The sequence below is a fragment of the Eutrigla gurnardus genome (assembly GCF_963514095.1).
Source record: "Eutrigla gurnardus genome assembly, chromosome: 1".
Taxonomy (NCBI): Eukaryota; Metazoa; Chordata; class Actinopteri; order Perciformes; family Triglidae; genus Eutrigla; species Eutrigla gurnardus.
The window spans coordinates 34,530,373-34,550,354 of record NC_139915.1 but is presented as its reverse complement, the minus strand read 5'-3'; the positions used below and the strand labels follow the sequence as shown (position 1 = coordinate 34,550,354).

General features: G+C 42.0%; 3 protein-coding genes across 3 annotated transcripts in view; 1 reads left to right on the top strand and 2 right to left on the bottom strand.

Moving 5' to 3' along the window:
• The window catches only part of LOC311015290 (uncharacterized protein), a gene marked incomplete at its 5' end in the record, with an annotated part of 152,915 nt that overhangs the window by 54,611 nt on the left and 78,322 nt on the right, over positions 1–19,982 (bottom strand). The gene's annotated exons all lie outside the window — the stretch shown is intronic.
• On the bottom strand, positions 1,626–7,238 carry LOC311027705 (uncharacterized protein). Its single transcript, XM_084031849.1, has 2 exons — positions 5,502–7,238; positions 1,626–3,353 (listed from the first exon to the last, which is right to left on the bottom strand). The coding sequence occupies exon 2, from the start codon at positions 3,337–3,339 to the stop codon at positions 2,098–2,100; it is 1,242 nt and encodes a 413-aa protein (XP_083887975.1). The 5' UTR covers positions 3,340–3,353; positions 5,502–7,238; the 3' UTR covers positions 1,626–2,097.
• Positions 12,711–19,406, top strand: LOC311015320 (uncharacterized protein; the record flags this gene model as incomplete). Its single annotated transcript, XM_084012463.1, has 4 exons — positions 12,711–12,813; positions 15,040–15,246; positions 17,972–18,448; positions 19,327–19,406. The coding sequence occupies 4 exons, from the start codon at positions 12,711–12,713 to the stop codon at positions 19,404–19,406; spliced, it is 867 nt and encodes a 288-aa protein (XP_083868589.1).

Genomic DNA, 19,982 nt, shown 5'->3' with positions numbered 1-19,982 from the left:
CAAATTATAAAAATTTAAAACAAGAAATACAGAAAGATATAACGAGATGGTCTACCTTACCACTGGACTTCAGTTCAAGAATTGATATTGTTAAAATGAATATACTACCCAGATTTTTACATGTTTTCCAATCCCTGCCAATAGATGTCCCCCGGGACCAATTCATAAGTTGGGATAGAATGATCTCCAGATTTGTTTGGGGGGGCAAAAAACCTAGAGTCAAATATAAAACTCTCCAGCTCCCCAAAGAAAGAGTTGGTATGGGTCTTCCGAAACTGATAGAGTATTTCTATGCTGCTCAACCGAGACCTGTATATTGCTGGTGTAAACCAGAATATAGAGCAAAATGGAAAGATATAGAAAAAGAAGTAAACCAAATTCCAATTCAAAATATGCTTGGTGATAGCCAGGAACTCAAAATTAATATGGATCCAATTACAATACACACATTAGATCTGTGGTTTAAAATACTGAAAATGTACAAAATTCAGAATGAAAAAGAATCAAAAATATTAAAATGGGTAGCTTATGACAGCAATTTTTATCCAGCAAAATATGATCAAAGATTTAAACAATGGGCAGGAAAAGGAATAACTGCTTGGTGTGTGTTGGAAAACAAAGGGGAGCTGGTGAGTTTTGAAAATCTTAGAGGAAGATGTGAGTTGGATACACATGAAATCTTTAGATACTTTCAAATAAGGGACTACTATAAAAAGGAGATCAAATCAGATTCTTCCAGGGAAATCAATGATGTCATCCGAATCATAGTTAAGGCATATCAGGAAAATGACATAAGAATAATCTCAACATTATATCATGGATTGAATACTAACATCAAACATTCAACTAAATATATTAAGGTGAAATGGGAGGAAGAACTTAATGTAGAAATTTCAGATGAGGAGTGGCATAAAATGTGCAAGATACATCATTCATCCACTAACTCACGAATTTGGAGAGAGTTTGCATGGAAGAATCTGGTTCGTTTTTTTATTACACCGAAAATGAAGAGTAAGCAACTACACAACCGTCACAAATGTTGGCGAGGCTGTGGATCTTTTAATGTGGACCACTCTCACATTTTTGGGAAATGTCAAAAAATAATAGTATTTTGGGAAATTATATGTGAGGAGTTACAGCAAATATTAGGATATGGAGTGCCTAAGACTTGTTTAGTGCTTTATTTGTGTAAATTCTCAGAAGAGACTGATACCACTCGAGATGGATACTACAAAATACTACTGGTGGCAGGCAAGAAAGCCATCACTAGGAACTGGGGAAAGGAAACACCACCAACAAAAGAACAATGGATAACAATCGTGGAAGAAATCTTCTTAATGGAAAAATGGACTCACATACTGAGGCTAAAGGAAGCACAACTGGACAAAAAATGGACTCTATATAAGATTCTGAATGATGATACTGGACTGGAATAATAATTGATGGATATACCAATCTGTAAGACTGTAAGAATGATATGCTCTCTCCAGGCAGCTCTTTGTTTTGTTTGTTTGTATGTGTTTTTGCAATAAATTGACAAAGATTTAAGTGAAAAAAAAAAATACATTTTTCAAAATGGTATCTTTTGTTGAGTTTTATTACAAAGTACTTATTGTGACCTTTATTTAATCTTGCACCTGACAAATACCCCATAATATAAAAAACTAAAACTAACACTAAAACTAATCAAAACTAAACCAAAACTAAGCATTTTCAAAAAATGAAAATAGCAAACCCGCTCTAAAAACGATTTAAAACAAACTGAATTTGAAAAACAAAAAGTCAAATCGAAATAGAACCTAAAACTAATGAAAAATCCAAAACTATTATAACCTTGCCCCCTTCGTTACGTAACGACGGGAGCTTAATCTGAACAGGCTGTAGGAGCGCCGTTGTACCAGTGGGGGGCTGCAGAGACCATGCAGAAGTCGCTTGTTTTCCTCATTCTAGGAGTTGGCAGGCTCAGGGAGGACCAGTTTATAGGGTTAGAGACCAGAGAAAACCTGTTTTTCATAATATGGGACACGAGTTCTCATGTGTATCTTTAAGCTTCCTCTCTGCGTGAAAGGTTTCTTACATACTGAGCAGCTGAAACATCTATCCTATGTGAATTCTCATATGTGCCCTTAAATTTCCTCTTAGTATAAAAGACCGCTTGCAAATTAAGCAGCTGAAAGGTTTCTCTCCTGTATGAGTTCTCATGTGTGTGTTTAACATTCCTTTTAGTATAAAAGACCGTTTGCAAAATAAGCAGCTGAACGATTTCTCCCTTGTATGAGTTCTCATGTGTCCCTTTAAATCTCGTCTCTGTCTGAAAGATTTCTTACAAACTGAGCAGCTGAAAGGTTTCTCTCCTGTATGAGTTCTCATGTGTTCCTTTAAAATTCCTCTCTGTCTGAAAGATTTCTTACAAACTGAGCAGCTGAAAGGTTTCTCTCCTGTATGAGTTCTCATGTGTTCCTTTAAAATTCCTCTGTGTCTGAAAGATTTCTTACAAACTGAGCAGCTGAAAGGTTTCTCTCCTGTATGAGTTTTCATGTGACTATTCAGACTTGAGCTAGCATTGAAACATTTATCACACTCTGAGCAGCTGAAAGGTTTCTCTCCTGTGTGAGTTCTCATGTGTGTCTTTAAACTTACACTCAGTGGAAAAGATTTCTGACAAACTGAGCAGCTGAATGGTTTCTCTCCTGTGTGAGTTCTCATGTGTACGTTTAAACTTCCACTTTCTGTAAAAGATTTCTGACAAACTGAGCAGCTGAATGGTTTCTCTCCTGTGTGAGTTCTCATGTGTCTCTTCATATAATTATGGTCAAATGTTTTCCCACATTCGGAGCATCTGAATTGTTTCTCTCCAGGACTACATCTAGAATCACGGTCAGGGACTTCATCATCGGTCCAAGCCTTTAAACCTGACTGAGGTTCTCTGGTCTCCTGCCAATCATCACTGTCATCAGCCTCAGATGAGTTTTCAGTCATGTCATCAATGTCAGAAGAGTCTTCAGTCATGTCACCAGTATCTGGTTGTGGTTCCGGTCCTCCACAGTCCTCTTCACCAGCTTCTGTTTTCATGTGTTCAGTTGAGCTGCTGGCTGCAGCTGAAGCCAGCCCTGAGAACTGAGGCTTCTCTTCATCGTCTTCATCTTCTTCACTCTTCACAGGGACAAGAGTGACTGGGAACTTGATATCAGCCTCCTCCAGTCCTTGAAGCTGCTCTCCCTCCTGACTGATCCAGACTTCCTCCTGTTCCTCTTTGATGTGTGGGGGCTCTGGATCCTCCTGGTCCAGACTGGAGCCCCAGTCCTGCTGCTCAAATGGAACCTCTTCTTTACACGCCATCAGCTGCTGGACGTCTGCAGAAAAACAGTAACAACACACAGAGATATGTTAGTAAAACAGCTGACCAGGGTGGCGGAGCCAGTGCAATGCCAGTTTGGACCAGCGGCAGCCTTGCGCACGGTCAGTTTGGCAGCTTGGTGGATCGCCTGCGCCAATATGGGTGTGGCTGTGCAGCAGGGGGAGGCGTCACAGATTCAGCTTGGTGCAGTGGAAGTTTCGTGGCAAAAAGCCTCGCCGACACTTCGCCGAAAGCGGAGTGGCAGTTTGGCTGACCGGTGCGCACACGTCACCAAGACCTCACAGGCAGGTTTCCACAGTTCCAGGCACATTTAAATGCAATAAATAATCACAACAAACACTATTTAATGCAACTAATTTAATAAAAAAATAAAAGATTTGGCAAACGTGTCTGCATTGGCAAAAGTTATTATTACAATTATTATTGCTCACAGCTACTCAATATATGGGAAATTGGGGAAAAGCAGATTTCATACGGCGCTACTAGTTTCCCAATGCATGATGGGAAGTTTAACAGTCACTTTCAGTCCAAAGGACACAGATGTTCGTTCCATTGACCACAGAACCGCTCCCCATCCTCCGTAAGAGACCCAAGACCGGTATTCAGAGTTCACCTGGACTCTGCTGAGCCTCCTCCCTCTACTACCCCTCCCCGTCCCAAAAAACCCACAAATCAGTATCTTGTATCTTAGCACGTATCTCTGTTGTTTACTAGCTACGGGTTAACTTAGCCAGCGGGCGGATTGAAATCCTCACTGTGCTGATAGAGATGTACAGGTGATACTCGAAAAATTTGAATATTGTGCAGAAGTTCATTTATTTCAGTAATTCAACTTAAAAGGTCAAACAAATACATTATGTAGACTTAAAGTGAGATATTACAAGCCTTTATTCATTATAATTTTGAAGATTATGGATTACACCTTATAAAAACCCCAAATTCAAAATCTCAGAAAATTTGAATATTGCAACAAGGTTCCATATTCTAGGTCATGTTTATTGAGTTAGCCAGCTAGCTCGCTGGTTCGCTAGCCTGGCAGCAGGCAGCCAGTGGGCTAATTATCCGGCTGGTTTGCTCGCCAGTCCGGTACTTCGCCAGCTCGCTGGGTGTGCGCGAGTGTACGGGCTAGTTCACCGGCAGTTGCTTTGCTATCATACATGTAAACCGCCAGCTAGCTGTTTGCTGGGTGTGCGCGAGCTAACTAACAAGCTAGTGAACGGTGAACTGGCTTGTTAGTTAGCTCGCGCGCACCCAGTGTACAGGCTAGCTGGTGAGCAAACCAGCAGGAGCATTAAAAACGCGAGCGTTGCTCTCACACTGCGCAGTACACAGTATGTATATGTATGTATATGTTACTAAAGTATTCTGATTTCCACAGATATTTATGAACAAATATAAATAAATGCAAATGTGGTCGCAAACTACAGATAGCCTACAGATCCCGACTAACAGGATGTAACTTTTTCTATGAAATCTTGAAAGGCCGATGGAAACCTGACTGGAGCGTAGCGTTTAGGCTCCGCCTCCTGCTGCTCCGGCTCGTCTGCTTTCCAGGCAAAGCACAGTGCATCTCCAACGAGCCTACTAATAATATCGCAAATAAACGAGACGAAACAGCGTTCTAATAAAATAAAATAAAAATAAAAATAAAATACTGCACAATATTCTATTTTTTTAAGTATCGCCTGTACTGTTGCACTCTTCACACAAATGTACTTACGGTATTCTAAGTGGCTTTGGATAAAAGCGTCTGCTACTTAGCTACATGTAAATGCATTGAGATTCGCCTCTTGGTGTCTATATACTCTTTGGTTCCGGTGAGGAAGGCGGGAGAGGAGCAGCAGGGCAAGATGGCGGACGAGCCCGCGGAGACGGAGCAAAGGAAGAGGAAAGAAGACAGCAGGAGGGAAACCTGGCTGGAACATACAACAGCTGTCCTTTATCACCCAGAAGCCCGGAGAATGAACCCGGGTTCGTCGGCCGCGGCACAAAAACAGCGTAGCGGGTTAAGAGCCCTTCATGACCGAGGTGGTCTCAACCACATGGAACGGGACTCGGCGGTCCGGTAAACGTCACACACCGAGAGGGATTCTTTCAACACGCACGGCAGCTGTCCGGTCTCTGCCCAGACAAACACTCTTACCTGAGACCGCTTCACGGAGCGAGTCCGGTCTGTGGAAGTCCGTGAAGGCGTCCGGCGGGGTTTCCTCGGGCTCGTGCGATGACCGTTGTCTCTCGGAGGGTCCTCGTGCGGCTGCTCTTCTTCTTCTCTACACTTATATGTGTAGAAGGGATGTGTGTATCGATCCGTGAATATCGATACTTCCGATCTGGGGCTGTGTTTTTTTAGAATCGATCTTTACATCAAAATATTGATTCCAAGTCCCCTTTTAGAAGAAATATTAATACTTTTATGACACAGAATCAATTTTGTCGAAGTAAAAAGTGAAACCTGTGGTCAATATTTGTATCAGATATGGAACTACTTTTCCTTCAGGCTTCCGCTTCCTGTCTGACTTGGCTACGCTCGGCAGCTCGCGCACTGATATGCGCGTCGCATGGAAACACGCCAGCAGTCGTCTATCAGTCAGAGAGACAGCGGAGAAGACCACTCTTTTGAAATGTGATTTGATTGTCTTTAATTGCTCTGATTTATTTTATTTATTTATTTCGAACATGTAAAAGAAATTAAAAAAGAAAAGAAAAGCATTATCAAAAATAAAAGACATTCACAAGTCACAGAAGTCATGATACACACATTCTAATACTCAAATAATATTAATAATGCTGAAATAAATGAAATAACATGTCCAAAAAGGAGTAGGAAGAAGTGTAAAACGTATTAACTCCTACCCCCTGTCACCCACTTTAAATACCCCTTTCAAAATGCTTTCCTATTTATCAAGTTCATCTGGATTTTAACCAGTGAAATATACATATTCATACACATACATATAAATACATACACACATACACGTATATACAAGCATAAATACACATACATATACATACATACATACACACATATACACATATACATATGCACATATATACATGCACACATACATACCCACATACAACACGTATATACAAGCATAAATACACATATACATATACGCCTACATACACACATGAAACAATGAACAGCTGGTGATATTTAAACACCTTCCTCACTCTATATTGTATAAAAATATTTTCCTTGTATTTCTTTTAACTCCACAATCATACTGTTCCATAGACTTACACCAGCAACAGAAACACAAAAACTTCTCATAGTGGTGCGCACCCTCAAAGTTTTAAAATGATAATTTCCCCTTAAATTATAACCCCCTTCCCTTTCCGTGAATAGTTTTTGAAGGTTTTCCGATAAAAGATGATGTTTTGCCTTAAATATTACTTGTGCTGTTTGAAATGCCACTTGGTCTATGAATTTTAGTAGTTTTGACTGTAGGAATAGTGAGTTAGTATGATCCCGATATCCAGCTTTATGAATGTATCATATTGCTCTCTTTTGAAGTGTGAGGTGGTAGTAGTTTGTAGTAGTGAGGTGGTAGTAGTAGTAGTGAGGTAGTAGTAGTAGTGTGTAGTAGTGAGGTAGTAGTAGTGAGGTGGTAGTAGTGTGTAGTAGTGAGGTGGTAGTAGTAGTAGTGAGGTGGTAGTAGTAGTAGTAGTAGTGTGTAGTAGTGAGGTGGTAGTAGTAGTAGTGAGGTGGTAGTAGTAGTGAGGTAGTAGTAGTAGTGTGTAGTAGTGAGGTGGTAGTAGTGTGTAGTAGTGAGGTGGTAGTAGTAGTAGTGAGGTGGTAGTAGTAGTAGTAGTGTGTAGTAGTGAGGTGGTAGTAGTGTGTAGTAGTGAGGTGGTAGTAGTAGTAGTGAGGTGGTAGTAGTAGTAGTAGTGAGGTAGTAGTAGTGTGTAGTAGTGAGGTGGTAGTAGTAGTAGTGAGGTGGTAGTAGTGTGTAGTAGTTAGGTAGTAGTAGTGTGTAGTAGTGAGGTGGTAGTAGTGTGTAGTAGTGAGGTAGTAGTAGTGAGATGGTAGTAGTGTGTAGCAGTAGTTTGTAGTAGTGAGGTGGTAGTAGTGTGTACTAGTGAGGTGGTAGTAGTAGTGAGGTAGTAGTAGTGTGTAGTAGTGAGGTGGTAGTAGTAGTACTCGTGATGTAGTAGGAGTGAGGTGGTAGTAGTGTGTAGTAGTGAGGTGGTAGTAGTAGTGAGGTGGTAGTAGTTTGTAGTAGTGAGGTAGTAGTGAGGTGGTAGTAGTGTGTAGTAGTGAGGTAGTAGTAGTGAGGTGGTAGTAGTAGTAGTGATGTGGCCGTAGTAGTAGTAAGGTAGTACTAGTGTGGAGTAGTGAGGTAGTAGTAGTACTAGTGAGGTAGTAGTAGTGTGTAGTAAGGTGCGTGTCCACAGGCAGCTGTGTTTCCCCGCGTCCCATTCATTGTCTATGTGAAAAGCCGTGCAATGCATTCTGGTAGCGTCGTGGCGAATGTCGAGAGACGGCGCGCGAGTTGGCCGCTCCTTATTTGCCTAAAGTTGAAGTCGAATCTACTTTATGCTAATCAGAGGCGCCGGGCTCGACTCGCCGCCTCGGGAACGCTCGCGAACGCTCGCAAAAATGTGTAGTAGGGAGGTGGTAGTGGTACTAGTGAGGTAGTAGTAGTGTGTAGTAGTGAGCTGGTAGTAGTACTAGTGAGGTAGTAGTAGTGTGTAGTAGTGAGGTGGTAGTCATGTGTAGTAGTGAGGTAGTACTAGTGTGTAGTATTGAGGTAGTAGTAGTGAGCTGGTAGTAGTACTAGTGAGGTAGTAGTAGTGTGTAGTAGTGAGGTGGTGTTGGTAGTAGTAGTAGTGTGTAGTAGTGAGGTGGTAGTAGTGTGTAGTAGTGAGGTAGTAGTAGTGTGTAGTAGTGAGGTGGTAGTCATGTGTAGTAGTGAGGTAGTAGTAGTGTGTAGTATTGAGGAAGTAGTAGTGTGTAGTAGTGAGCTGGTAGTAGTACTAGTGAGGTAGTAGTGTGTAGTAGTGAGGTGGTGGTAGTAGTAGTAGTGTGTAGTAGTGAGGTGGTAGTAGTGAGGTAGTAGTGAGGTGGTAGTCATGTGTAGTAGTGAGGTAGTAGTAGTGTGTAGTATTGAGGTAGTAGTAGTGTGTAGTAGTGAGCTGGTAGTAGTACTAGTGAGGTAGTAGTAGTGTGTAGTAGTGAGGTGGTGGTAGTAGTAGTAGTGTGTAGTAGTGAGGTAGTAGTAGTGTGTAGTAGTGAGGTAGTAGTAGTGTGTAGTAGTGAGCTGGTAGTAGTACAAGTGAGGTAGTAGTAGTGTGTAGTAGTGAGGTGGTCTGGGGACAGGAGGTCGACCCTCGTCGAGGCCACTAGGTGGCCTGCAGTCATGGAGCTCAGTGTGTGCTGTAACTGTTCTGATAAAGTTGATACAAAGCAGCAGGTTTGGTTGAGAGCAGATGTTTATCTGTGAACGTCTAATAAACATCATGCAGTAATCAAAATTCAAATAATAATTCATACTCTTTCATGTACACGTTTCATATGTCAAACATTATGCACCATATTCAAATCCTACCAAAAAGCCTAAGAGAGATTTAGTAGGTACTTTCTGTCAAAATGTGATGACGTCACATAAATTTAATCATGAAAAATAATTAAAAAAAATATGTCATCCTTTGATTACATAAGTAATTAGCACTAACAAAGCGGTATTGAATTGAATGACGTAGTGTCTGAATAAAAAATTACGTAATCCTTTTGAGGGTGTGTGTGTGTGTGTGTGTGTGTGTATGTGTAAGGCACAAGACTTGGAGAGATGGAGAAGATTATGTTCCCCCCTCTCAGGCTCCCGTTTCCTGGCTCTCTCTCAACTGTCGTGTTCATTAAAGGTGAAAATATATACAATAAAAAAAAAAATGACGCCATCCTTTGATTACGCAAGTAATTAGCACTAACAAAGCGGTATTGAATTGAATGACATTGTGTCTGAATAAAAAAAAAAAAGTATAGTGTCATTACAGAAATGCAGAGTAGGGGTCTGGAAACATCAAAGATCAGGACAGCTGCTACAAAATTCCCACTCATTACAACAAAATTACACGCAATATGAAAACAATTGAACTCACTAATAAACAATATGTGATCAACTTTACAGTTGTGTATGATAAGAGACGTCTTCTTCCAGATGGGTGCACACAGCCATTTGGCTATTAAACAGAGAGTGAAAAATATGTTAACCTGATATCATAGCAGAGGGAATTATGTTGTTGTGTTTATGTTGTTGTGTGTGTGTTTTTTTGTTTCATCACATATTGTTTATTAGTGAGTTCAATTGTTTTCATATTGCGTGTAATTTTGTTGTAATGAGTGGGGATTTTGTAGCAGCTGTCCTGATCTTTGATGTGAGCCTCTACTATGTGTGTGAGACTGTCAAAGTTTAGTTTTTTACAGTTCTCATAATTTTGTGTAATCCCTTTAGCACGCAAAGTCACCTTACCCTCCTGTGTAAGATATGCATAGGATTTTGGACCTGCAGCTGTCCAGTTGCAAATATAATCACTTGGGTCTAATTCAGAGGTGAGATCTCCCAGATAATTACCAAGTGGTGGTGAATATTGATCGTCGGGTGTGGATGTGTAAACAACAGAATCAGTATCACAGTACAAAACCCACTCTTGGAGTAAATCCAGCTGTTTGTAAAGTACAAGACGCGCATAAGAAGTTGTGAAGGCAGCAAGGAAAATATTTGTATCACCTGGTGGAAGGACACACTTGGAATGGTAACGCCAGTGAATAAGTGCAACATCATTGTTTATGAAATGAAACTGAGAAATGTCATACTTGCTTGAAAAAAGAAATTCAAAAAAGCGCTCAGGCTTTTTCACCAGAGTAGTTGTGAGCTGGTTTGATCTTTGCGCTAGCTTCCCCCAGAGTGAATTGAGAAGGAGCTTGGCAATCTGCCTCTTTGCAGACTATTTTCAAGGAGGATCAAGCTCAACACCCTGTTTCTCTTTATAATCTTGGATGTATGCAGATTTATCAGGGTTGTCTACAATGTGGGGTGGGTAGCCTGAGGCCTCCTGCTTCTGTTTAAGGAATGTGTAGATGTAATCTTTAAACAGTTTGTCAGATGTCTCTTTAAAGTGCCACACCTCATAAATTTCCCCCAGAATATAACCTTTTCTCAATGCTTAATTTAGCTCGACTGATACCCAGACCCCTCGAAGTGCCCTGTCTTCGTCATCATGTCTGCATGCAGAAGTCTGATTGTTTATGTTTGCACATGATCGACACAGTGTGAAAATCAGTTTCCCTTTGTTATTTCTTATAGGCAGCACAGGGAAAAACAGTTTACGTGGAGGGTAAACTTTAGCATGTATCAATCCAAAGTAATTTTCAACGTTATCAAAATCATTTCTAATGATCTGAGGGTGAGACAATGGGAAGAAGAAGCCTCCAGACAGTACATAAGGGTATAAAGAGCAATAATCTACATAGTGAATGCGCTCATCACCCCCTGCAACATGGCGTAGTCGGAAAGCTGAAGTACGTCCCCCATATAAGGCTTCTCTAGGCTCTAGTGGGATGGGGTATTGAAAAGTCTCTAAGAAAGATTTAACACCCTGATCAGTTTTCTTCAGCAGATTCCATTCATGCTCCCACATTACCACAACAGACTGCACGTTAAAGTCTTGTTTTAAACGCTCTATTCTCCTCATGGTGTCTGAGTAAAGCTGGTTAAAACAGACCCCGGCGAGAGGAGACATGTCGTGAGGGTTGAAACAAGAATCGCAGCCGTGCCACACACATCCCATATATTCAAATGCGTATTTAACACCGTTCATCTCTGCAAATCCATCCACCGAAAAGCGACCAAATTTAACCTCTCCCTCATTCAAAGCATGCCTTATTGAAATGTTGCGTTTGTAGGCCTCCCATTCCCGCCATTGTATAGAATCGTGAGAAAAGGCCTTGCTGCTTGATTTGTAATTATCAGGACAGGGAATTGCAATTGTGTTAGGTTCTAAGAAATTGGTTTGAAAAACTGATGGGGCTGCTGAAGCAATGGTCACACTATCAAATGGATCGCATCCTGTTTTCTCAATGAATTCATCACGGAAGCTGGTTGCTCCTTCTGCAAGGATTTGAACATCATTTTTACAGTAAGCTTCAAGTTCAGCCCTGCAGTCAAATTCCTGATCTTTCACCGTGTGATACCAGTTGAAGAAATCTTCTCTCTGTTTAGAAGTCATCTGATCAACTCCATACATCTCTGGGGGAGGATATCTACCTTTATAGTTGATTTTTGAATAATCTGTGAATTTGTGAGGGAAATAACCCTTTTTTAATTCTGTTTTACAATTCAAAGATTTGCTGAAATCTCTCAGCGGGATGGGAATGAAAGAGAATGAGTCAATAAATTTAAGTTGAAAGTCGTTATCAATGATCAGAATTATTTTACTTCCCTGTGCTATGATATGTGGTGTCAAGCCTTGAGCCACATAAGCATTCAAAATAATGTGATGATCAAAACCTTTCCCGTAGTGCGATATGAAAGTTGTGTGTTTATGTTTATTCTGCCGGTAATGGAGGAGGAAATTTACAGCGCAGGAAGGGCCCTCCCAGACGCGTTCCTCCCCTTTGTGTGATCGAGCTGCTACAAACACTGGAAGATGAGTTCCTCCAGTTTGACTGGTCTCAAAATCAAAAAACACCATTTTTTCCCTTGTCATTTTCTCTTTAGCAGTGATTTCTCTTTTACTCATGTAGCAGGCATGAGTTTCAGAACTTTCAGAAGCGTGAAGCGTGGAGTCACTGGTCAGAACAGTGGCGCCCTCCTCTCGGTCAGCTGTTGATGGTCTGCTTTTAGGTTGTTTACAAATGAGGCATAGATTGGAGGAACACCTGTGTGGTTTAGGATCGGAAATAGATAAGGTGTAGAGTGACTTACATTTAGGACATACTTTATGAATCTGACAATTGCTAGCCCACTTTCTCACAATTGGATGCCATTTCAACTCACGATGACGTTCGTAGCAGATGGTATTTGAGCAGTATCTGTTGCAATCAATACAGTAGGTATTTTGAGACGCTGACAGTTTACAGTCTGTGCAGCAAACATTGCAGATTTTTTCACAGTAGTGTCTGTGGCGATTTCGATACCCTTTGTGACAATGATTACAGAAATGCTCCACACCGAGAAACCCCTTTACATTTTTTATCCCGTAAAAATGATTATCATGTAAAAGGAGGTAGTGGGTTGTTTCACTAGACGGCCTCTGTGTTTGAAATGTAGCCCGTTTTTTTCTTTTCTCATCATCTGAGGACTGGAAAAAGACAACAATTTTACAGCCCAACAAGTCTTCAAATTTAACAATGTCATCAAATGTGACCATTGTATCCACACTCAGACCTACCCTGGTGTGGATGTCACAACCTGCAACCCTGGCCTCCATCATTGTCAAGTCCGGATTTGTCAGTAAGACAAGATTAACGGCAAAACATGTCTGATTGTGGGTGGGGAGTACAAATAGATGCATAGCTTTTTTTTTATAATTTCACTTGCAAAACATGTTTCAACTCGTCTCTAACCCCTGCTAGGACCCTCCCCCTGCTGTTGAATACCTTACAGTATCCAGGGCATTACAACATTCTATGTCGGATGGACTCCATGGCTCCGCCACACTCTCCCCCTCCCATCTCCCTCCTCTACAGCTGAGAGGCTCTCACAACACAGTCTGTCTGACGGACTCCATGCTTCAGCTTCATTCATTTCATTAAGATCTAGACCCCCCTGAAATGGGTTTGGTGAAGGTTGTCTATATGAGGTTACAATGGAGAGTAGTTCATCTTGAGAAGGTAAAAAAACGTCAGTATCTCTCTCTGATGCAAGCTGAGGGGTATTAGGGCTGGCTGGAGGGGGTATAGTAGAGAGGCCTACTGCTTCACTATTCAAGTCAGAGATAAGCTCCAGAAGATGTGTAGGGATTTCAATGAGACGTTCTGATTCTGCCATTTTTTTTGGTTTGATTGATTTCTTGATGGTCCACCCTATTGTCGGCTGTATCTCACACGCCTGCGTCTTGAGCTCTGACGGAGCTGCCAAAAGATGGTATTAAGCACCTCTTGTTTTAAAGAGTGTATCTGGCGTTCGGACCCTCTAAATGCCTGTTCAACAATTAGCATTACAGTGTTAAAAGTTACTGTTTCAATTTCAGTCAGGAAGGTTCTTCCAGCAGAGTTTTCTTCTTCTTCTTCTTCTAACACAGGCCTACCTCCATCGGCCATGGAAACGTAGTCTTCCTCCTCCCCGCTTTCTCCCTCGCAAAGATGAATGATGTGTCTCAATGTTTTACTCAGCTGTCTCCACCTCCAGTTCCACAGCATATGGCGGGGGTTCTTCTCCCTCCAACGATGAATCGCTCTCACGGTGTGATGGGGCGACTACTGCAACCCCTATAACGGAGAGTAGGGTTAAGGGTTATTATATTCACCATATTGAATATGGTTTTCCCCTTGCTTTTTTCAGGGAAGCTGGGATAGTGTCTTCAGCATAAACGGCTGGATGGAGGCCCACCTTTAGTCACAGGCGTTGGAAATTCAGACATCACCTCCACCTCCTCTTCACCAGATATCTCCTGGCTAGAAAGAAAATAAAAAATGTAATCATCTTAACACTAACCAATTTAGCCACTAAGCAATGTCCTCTCTAAAATAAAGTAAAATAATACTTACTCACAGCAGACGCAGCAGCAGACGCACGCCATCAGTCGAGCTTTGCTTGCAGAAAATTGTTATACACGCCGTCAAGATCCGTATTTATACCTTCAAAAGGCACGGCATCGTTGCAGTACCTCATATACATACATATACATACTTATGATGCCATAGCTTTTTCCAGACCCCTACTCTGCATTTCTGTAATGACACTATACTTTTTTTTTTATTCAGACACAACGTCATTTAATTCAATACCGCTTTGTTAGTGCTAATTACTTTTTTGCTGGGGAAAAGAGTTTCCAGTCAACCTAGCATGTGATGTTTGCTTCATGTGCAACACAACATAAATCATTTGAGAACTAAAGTCATTTTGGTGATACGTGTGTGTGAGTGTGCCGAACTCAAGGTAGAAAATAAGTCATTCTGTAAAATTCACACCTGGATTTGAACCGACAACTCTTTGATAACACGTCTCACTCCTTAGCCACGACACCACCATTACCCTTTGAAACATGATAGTAGTAATACTTTAATAATAATAATAAAGTCATTGATCCATGCAACTCAATCCTGGATTCAAACTCTCAACACTTTAAATCCAACTTTTTAACCACTGACCAGTTCTTAGTAATCTGAGCAGCAGTATAATAATTACAATAATGATGTATAATACAATGATAAAGTGATATATTAGTGAACGTGGTCGGCCTACAATGCAAGTCCACCTTGGATTTGAACCTACAAGGCTTTGATCACGTGTCCATTTTTATAATGATGTGTAATAATAATGATGAACCCACTAGTTAGTATTCGTGTATGAGCATCTTTATAGTCGCCAACCGGAAACGGTGTCGCCAAACAGGAGCCCGAAACGAAGCCTCGCTCGTCATACGCTACGTCATTTTACATCTCGACACGGAGCTTCGTTGGGGGAGGAGCCAAAATACTCGACACGTGCCTCGAAGCAAACGATAACCCGACCCAGAATCCATCTGTGTCCCACACACCGTCCTCAGTACGGGACGGAGCACTCACACAAGCCGGACTTTAGGCTCCATCGTGGCTGGAGGTCCGGAGGGTGTAGGGGGAGCGCGTCCTGAGAGACAACGGTCATCGCACGAGCCCGAGGAAACCCCGCCGGACGCCTTCACGGACTTCCACAGACCGGACTCGCTCCGTGAAGCGGTCTCAGGTAAGAGTGTTTGTCTGGGCAGAGACCGGACAGCTGCCGTGCGTGTTGAAAGAATCACTCTCGGTGTGTGACGTTTACCGGACCGCCGAGTCCCGTTCCATGTGGTTGAGACCACCTCGGTCATGAAGGGCTCTTAACCCGCTACGCTGTTTTTGTGCCGCGGCCGACGAACCCGGGTTCGTTCTCCGGGCTTCTGGGTGATAAAGGACAGCTGTTGTATGTTCCAGCCAGGTTTCCCTCCTGCTGTCTTCTTTCCTCTTCCTTTGTTCCGTCTCCGCGGGCTCGTCCGCCATCTTGCCCTGCTGCTCCTCTCCCGCCTTCCTCACCGGAACCAAAGAGTATATAGAGACCAAGAGGCGAATCTCAATGCATTTACATGTAGCTAAGTAGCAGACGCTTTTATCCAAAGCGACTTAGAATAAGTACATTTGTGTGAAGAGTGCAACAGTACATCTCTATCAGCACAGTGAGGGTTTCAATCCGCCCGCTGGCTAAGTTAACCCGTAGCTAGTAAACGGAGATACAAGATACAGATTTGTATCTATGGGGAGCTTTACTCCGTTGTATTGACTTTAACACTGTTGATTATGTGAGCCTTGTATGTAAGTCCAAACACTGTGACTACTATCACTGCCGTCTGTCCGTTCTCTGCGTACATTTCCTCCGTATTTCTGTCCGTATCCTGCAAGCTTGCGGATGCAGCCTGCGATTTTGCCTCCTTCTCAAAAGATGCAGGATTGTTTTCTCCTCCATTGTAGCCATGTTTGTTGTGATGAAAAAAAAATGTTTTCAAACTTTATTGGAGTAACTTTTTAATGTGAACAACGTCCATTCCAACGTAGAGGACGCATGAAAGCATGAGGGCAGCGACGTTTAGAACGTTGATAAGGCACGTCTCTATTTACGCACGAAATAGAAGCATAAATGAGCCTTAAGTTCACAAAGTAGCGCATTGAACTAATAATAATTTTCATATCTGTGTAATCCCCCAGGCACAAAAAGAAAGTGGCTTCAGTTGAAAGTTAAGTTAAATAACTAGACTAAGGCTGGCATATGATTTTAACCATGTCTCACATATTAAACAGTAAATATAAGCGTCTATTTCAACACAGAAATGTCCTTAAACATTTCATAAATCTCCCGTTCGCAATAAATCTAAAGAGCTCTGCTAAAGAATCTGGATTATGTCCACGAGATGAAATGTTAAAAATGTCGGAGAATATTGTTCAGATATGTGATCGGTAGGAAAGGTAATCAAAATCCTCTCCCGACGTAAAGCTGCTAGAATGACTTTTATTTCCATATTGATGGTTGACGAGGGAAGGACGGCACATTTCTTCAGAGTTGGTTCAGATTCTGGAAAAAGGCAGAGACGTGTAGGAGAAACTCGGGGTTTGTTAAAGAAAACCTGCCAGCGAGCAGGTTAGGTTCACGGAGTATGTTACCACGGTAACTGACTCAGATTTATGCTGAACTGGCTTTGTGAAACCGAAAAACCAGAGTTTCCCTCATCTCAGGGTTAACTAACTCAAGGTTTTCACTAAACCTGCTTCCTGAAACGGGCCCATGGTCTCACATTTGGGCTCATTCTGACAAAATGGTAGCTCCCATCAGAAAAAAAACCCACAGACCATCATCGCTGTAAGGACTTCCTGAACGATTTGATATGTTTTTGGTGTTTCTGCAGTAAATATTTTGGAGAGAGTTGCAAGTTTAAAACAGAGATGAGTGTTACGGGCACGGCAACTTTCTGTACGAAAAAAAAACGTTTAGACCTGGGGTCAGAGCCAATCAGAGATGAAGGCCCGCCCCTACTCGGCCTCCGATTGGCTCAGACCATGGTGATTCATGTCTGTATGCTGTGGTGGAAAAAAACATTACACTACACATAAACAGACCTGAATGGAGCACTGGTGCAACCAAGGAACATATTAAGTGAACATTTAGGGCGCACATGCGACCAAACATCAGTGAAGTGTGGTCGCATGTGCGCCCTAAATGTTCACTCTGGATCCCTGGCTTCCTCAAACACGGTCCGTGTGGAACAATGATCCCTGCTGAGCAGGCCGCCGAGATAGGAATTTAACAAAGCTTCGAGGCAGAGCTTTTGCCTCGAGCATTTTTTAGAATCGAGTTACTCGAATAACTCGAGGAATCGTTTCAGCACGACTACTGTTTAAAGTTTAAATGGAGGTTCTAGGTGAAAGTATGCCTGAGCAGAAGACGTTTGGAAAAATTCAAATCTTTTTCGCTCTTTTTTTCTGCCCATCCCATTCACTTCAATGCAAAATTTTGCAGTTTGTGCGCCGTAATTCTTATTCTGTTGATTAAAGTAATAGACCACTGATCCCGATCGAACCGCACGTTTTAATATATAATTTGTCAATTGACAAGTAGCGAATTGAAATTTGTCTAGAAGATGAAAGAAGAAAATAATAAGTAGGAAAAAATCCACAGTATAACAATAGTCCCTCGCCCCGAGCACTGGCCCCTACAGCTATGCCAGCTTGCCCCGTGGCCCTAATAATAACTGTAACTGTTGGTCCGGTCTCTAGCAGACCCAAATCTAATGTTATGTAAAACTGATTTAGAAAATAACATTTATTGTAATTAAAAATTTGGGGTTCTAACATTTATTTTGTGTCCCAAGTTTTTTTTGACTTGTGACTAAGTGTTCAGCTGTTTTACTAACATATCTCCGTGTGTTGTTACTGTTTTCCTGCAGACGTCCAGCAGCTGATGGCGTGTAAAGAAGAGGTTCCCTTTGAGCAGCAGGACTGGGGCTCCAGTCTGGACCAGGAGGATCCAGAGCCCCCACACATCAAAGAGGAACAGGAGGAAGTCTGGATCAGTCAGGAGGGAGAGCAGCTTCAAGGGCTGGAGGAGGCTGATATCAAGTTCCCCATCACTCTTGTCCCTGTGAAGATTGAAGAAGATGAAGACGATGAAGAGAAGCCTCAGTTCTCAGGGCTGGCTTCAGCTGCAGCCAGCAGCTCAACTGAACACATGAAAACAGAAGCTGGTGAAGAGGACTGTGGAGGACCGGAACCACAACCAGATACTGGTGACATGACTGAAGACTCTTCTGACATTGATGACATGACTGAAAACTCATCTGAGGCTGATGACAGTGATGATTGGCAGGAGACCAGAGAACCTCAGTCAGGTTTAAAGGCTTGGACCGATGATGAAGTCCCCGACCGTGATTCTAGATGTAGTCCTGGAGAGAAACCATTCAGATGCTCCGAATGTGGGAAAACATTTGACCGTAGAGGAAATATGAACAGACACATGAGAACTCACACAGGAGAGAAACCATTCAGTTGCTCAGTTTGTCAGAAATCTTTTGCAGAAAGAAGAAGTTTAAAGAATCACATGAGAACTCATACAGGAGAGAAACCTTTCAGCTGCTCAGTTTGTCAGAAAACGTTTACAGAAAGAGGAAATTTAAAAGTACACATGAGAAGTCACACAGGAGAGAGACCATTCAGCTGCTCAGAGTGTGGTAAATGTTTCCCTGACAAACACAAATTGAGGAGGCACATGACAACTCACACAGGAGAGAAACCATTCAGCTGCTCAGTTTGTCAGAAATGTTTTACATGGAGTGAAAGTTTAAAGACACACATGAGAACTCATACAGGAGAGAAACCTTTCAGTTGCTCAGTTTGTAAGAAACAATTCAAATCTCTTCAATATGTAAGGAAACACATGAGAATTCATACAGGATAGATGTTTCAGCTGCTCAGTTTGTAAACGAGACTCTGTGAAACCTCGTATCTGGCCGGACCGTGTCTGGTCAATGTGACTAATTGCAGATAAGTCAAACTTCTCAACTCAACATTTATTTTGTTAAACACCACATGAAATTAAATCCATCTCTCTCTCTCGACTCAAACTGTCTCTACAGTCTGTAGCCTGCCAGTCAGTCACCATGGCAACACTGTTGAATCACAATCAAGTGATTTCCTTGCTGCGTTAGCACCGCTGTACGTCATACTGTGATATTTTTGGTATTTTCAGCTAAGTCAAGCCATGTGTGAGTCATTGGTATAAATGCACGTTCACGTCTTCCTTCAGTAGACCACGGTGTCGATCACAGATTTACTGATGCAGACGTGCGGCCGTGTACTTTTTACCAAGTCAGCTGCAGCGTGTGATGGACATGTATGAGGAAATAAAGCATATTACATGCAAAAAAGGAAATACGGCTGAAAAGAGCGTGGCAATTATGACAATTATGGCGGTCCGACTGAATGCGAAGCCTCAAAGTCTACATTTACTAACCAGGGATCTTAACTGACCCGTCATTATTGTACCATTCAAGCAGTGACTTGGTTGTTGTGTATTTGTGTGTGTAACCTACTTTATTGAGCGGCCTGTACTAGATGGTCTGGGGAATGAAAGTTCCTCCTGTGTGCTTTAGTGCACATTATACTGGAATATCTGGGACTCTTATTTTGAAATGGTATGAACAGGAAGTGTCCTGTCTGTAATGTGCTGCTATGAACTATGTGAGGGCAATAAAGGAGTGGCCACACATGTATGACTTTATATGTTGCCCTTCTGACTGACTTCATTGAAAACACCTTTGAAAATAATACTGACTGACTGAACAGAGGCTGGACTAGGAAGCAGGATTCGGGCTTAGCGAGGGAACTTCAGGCTTAAAGGAAAAGTTCGGAATTTTGGACATAGGTCCTCATTTCCAACTTACCCGAGGTGATATAGGTCGG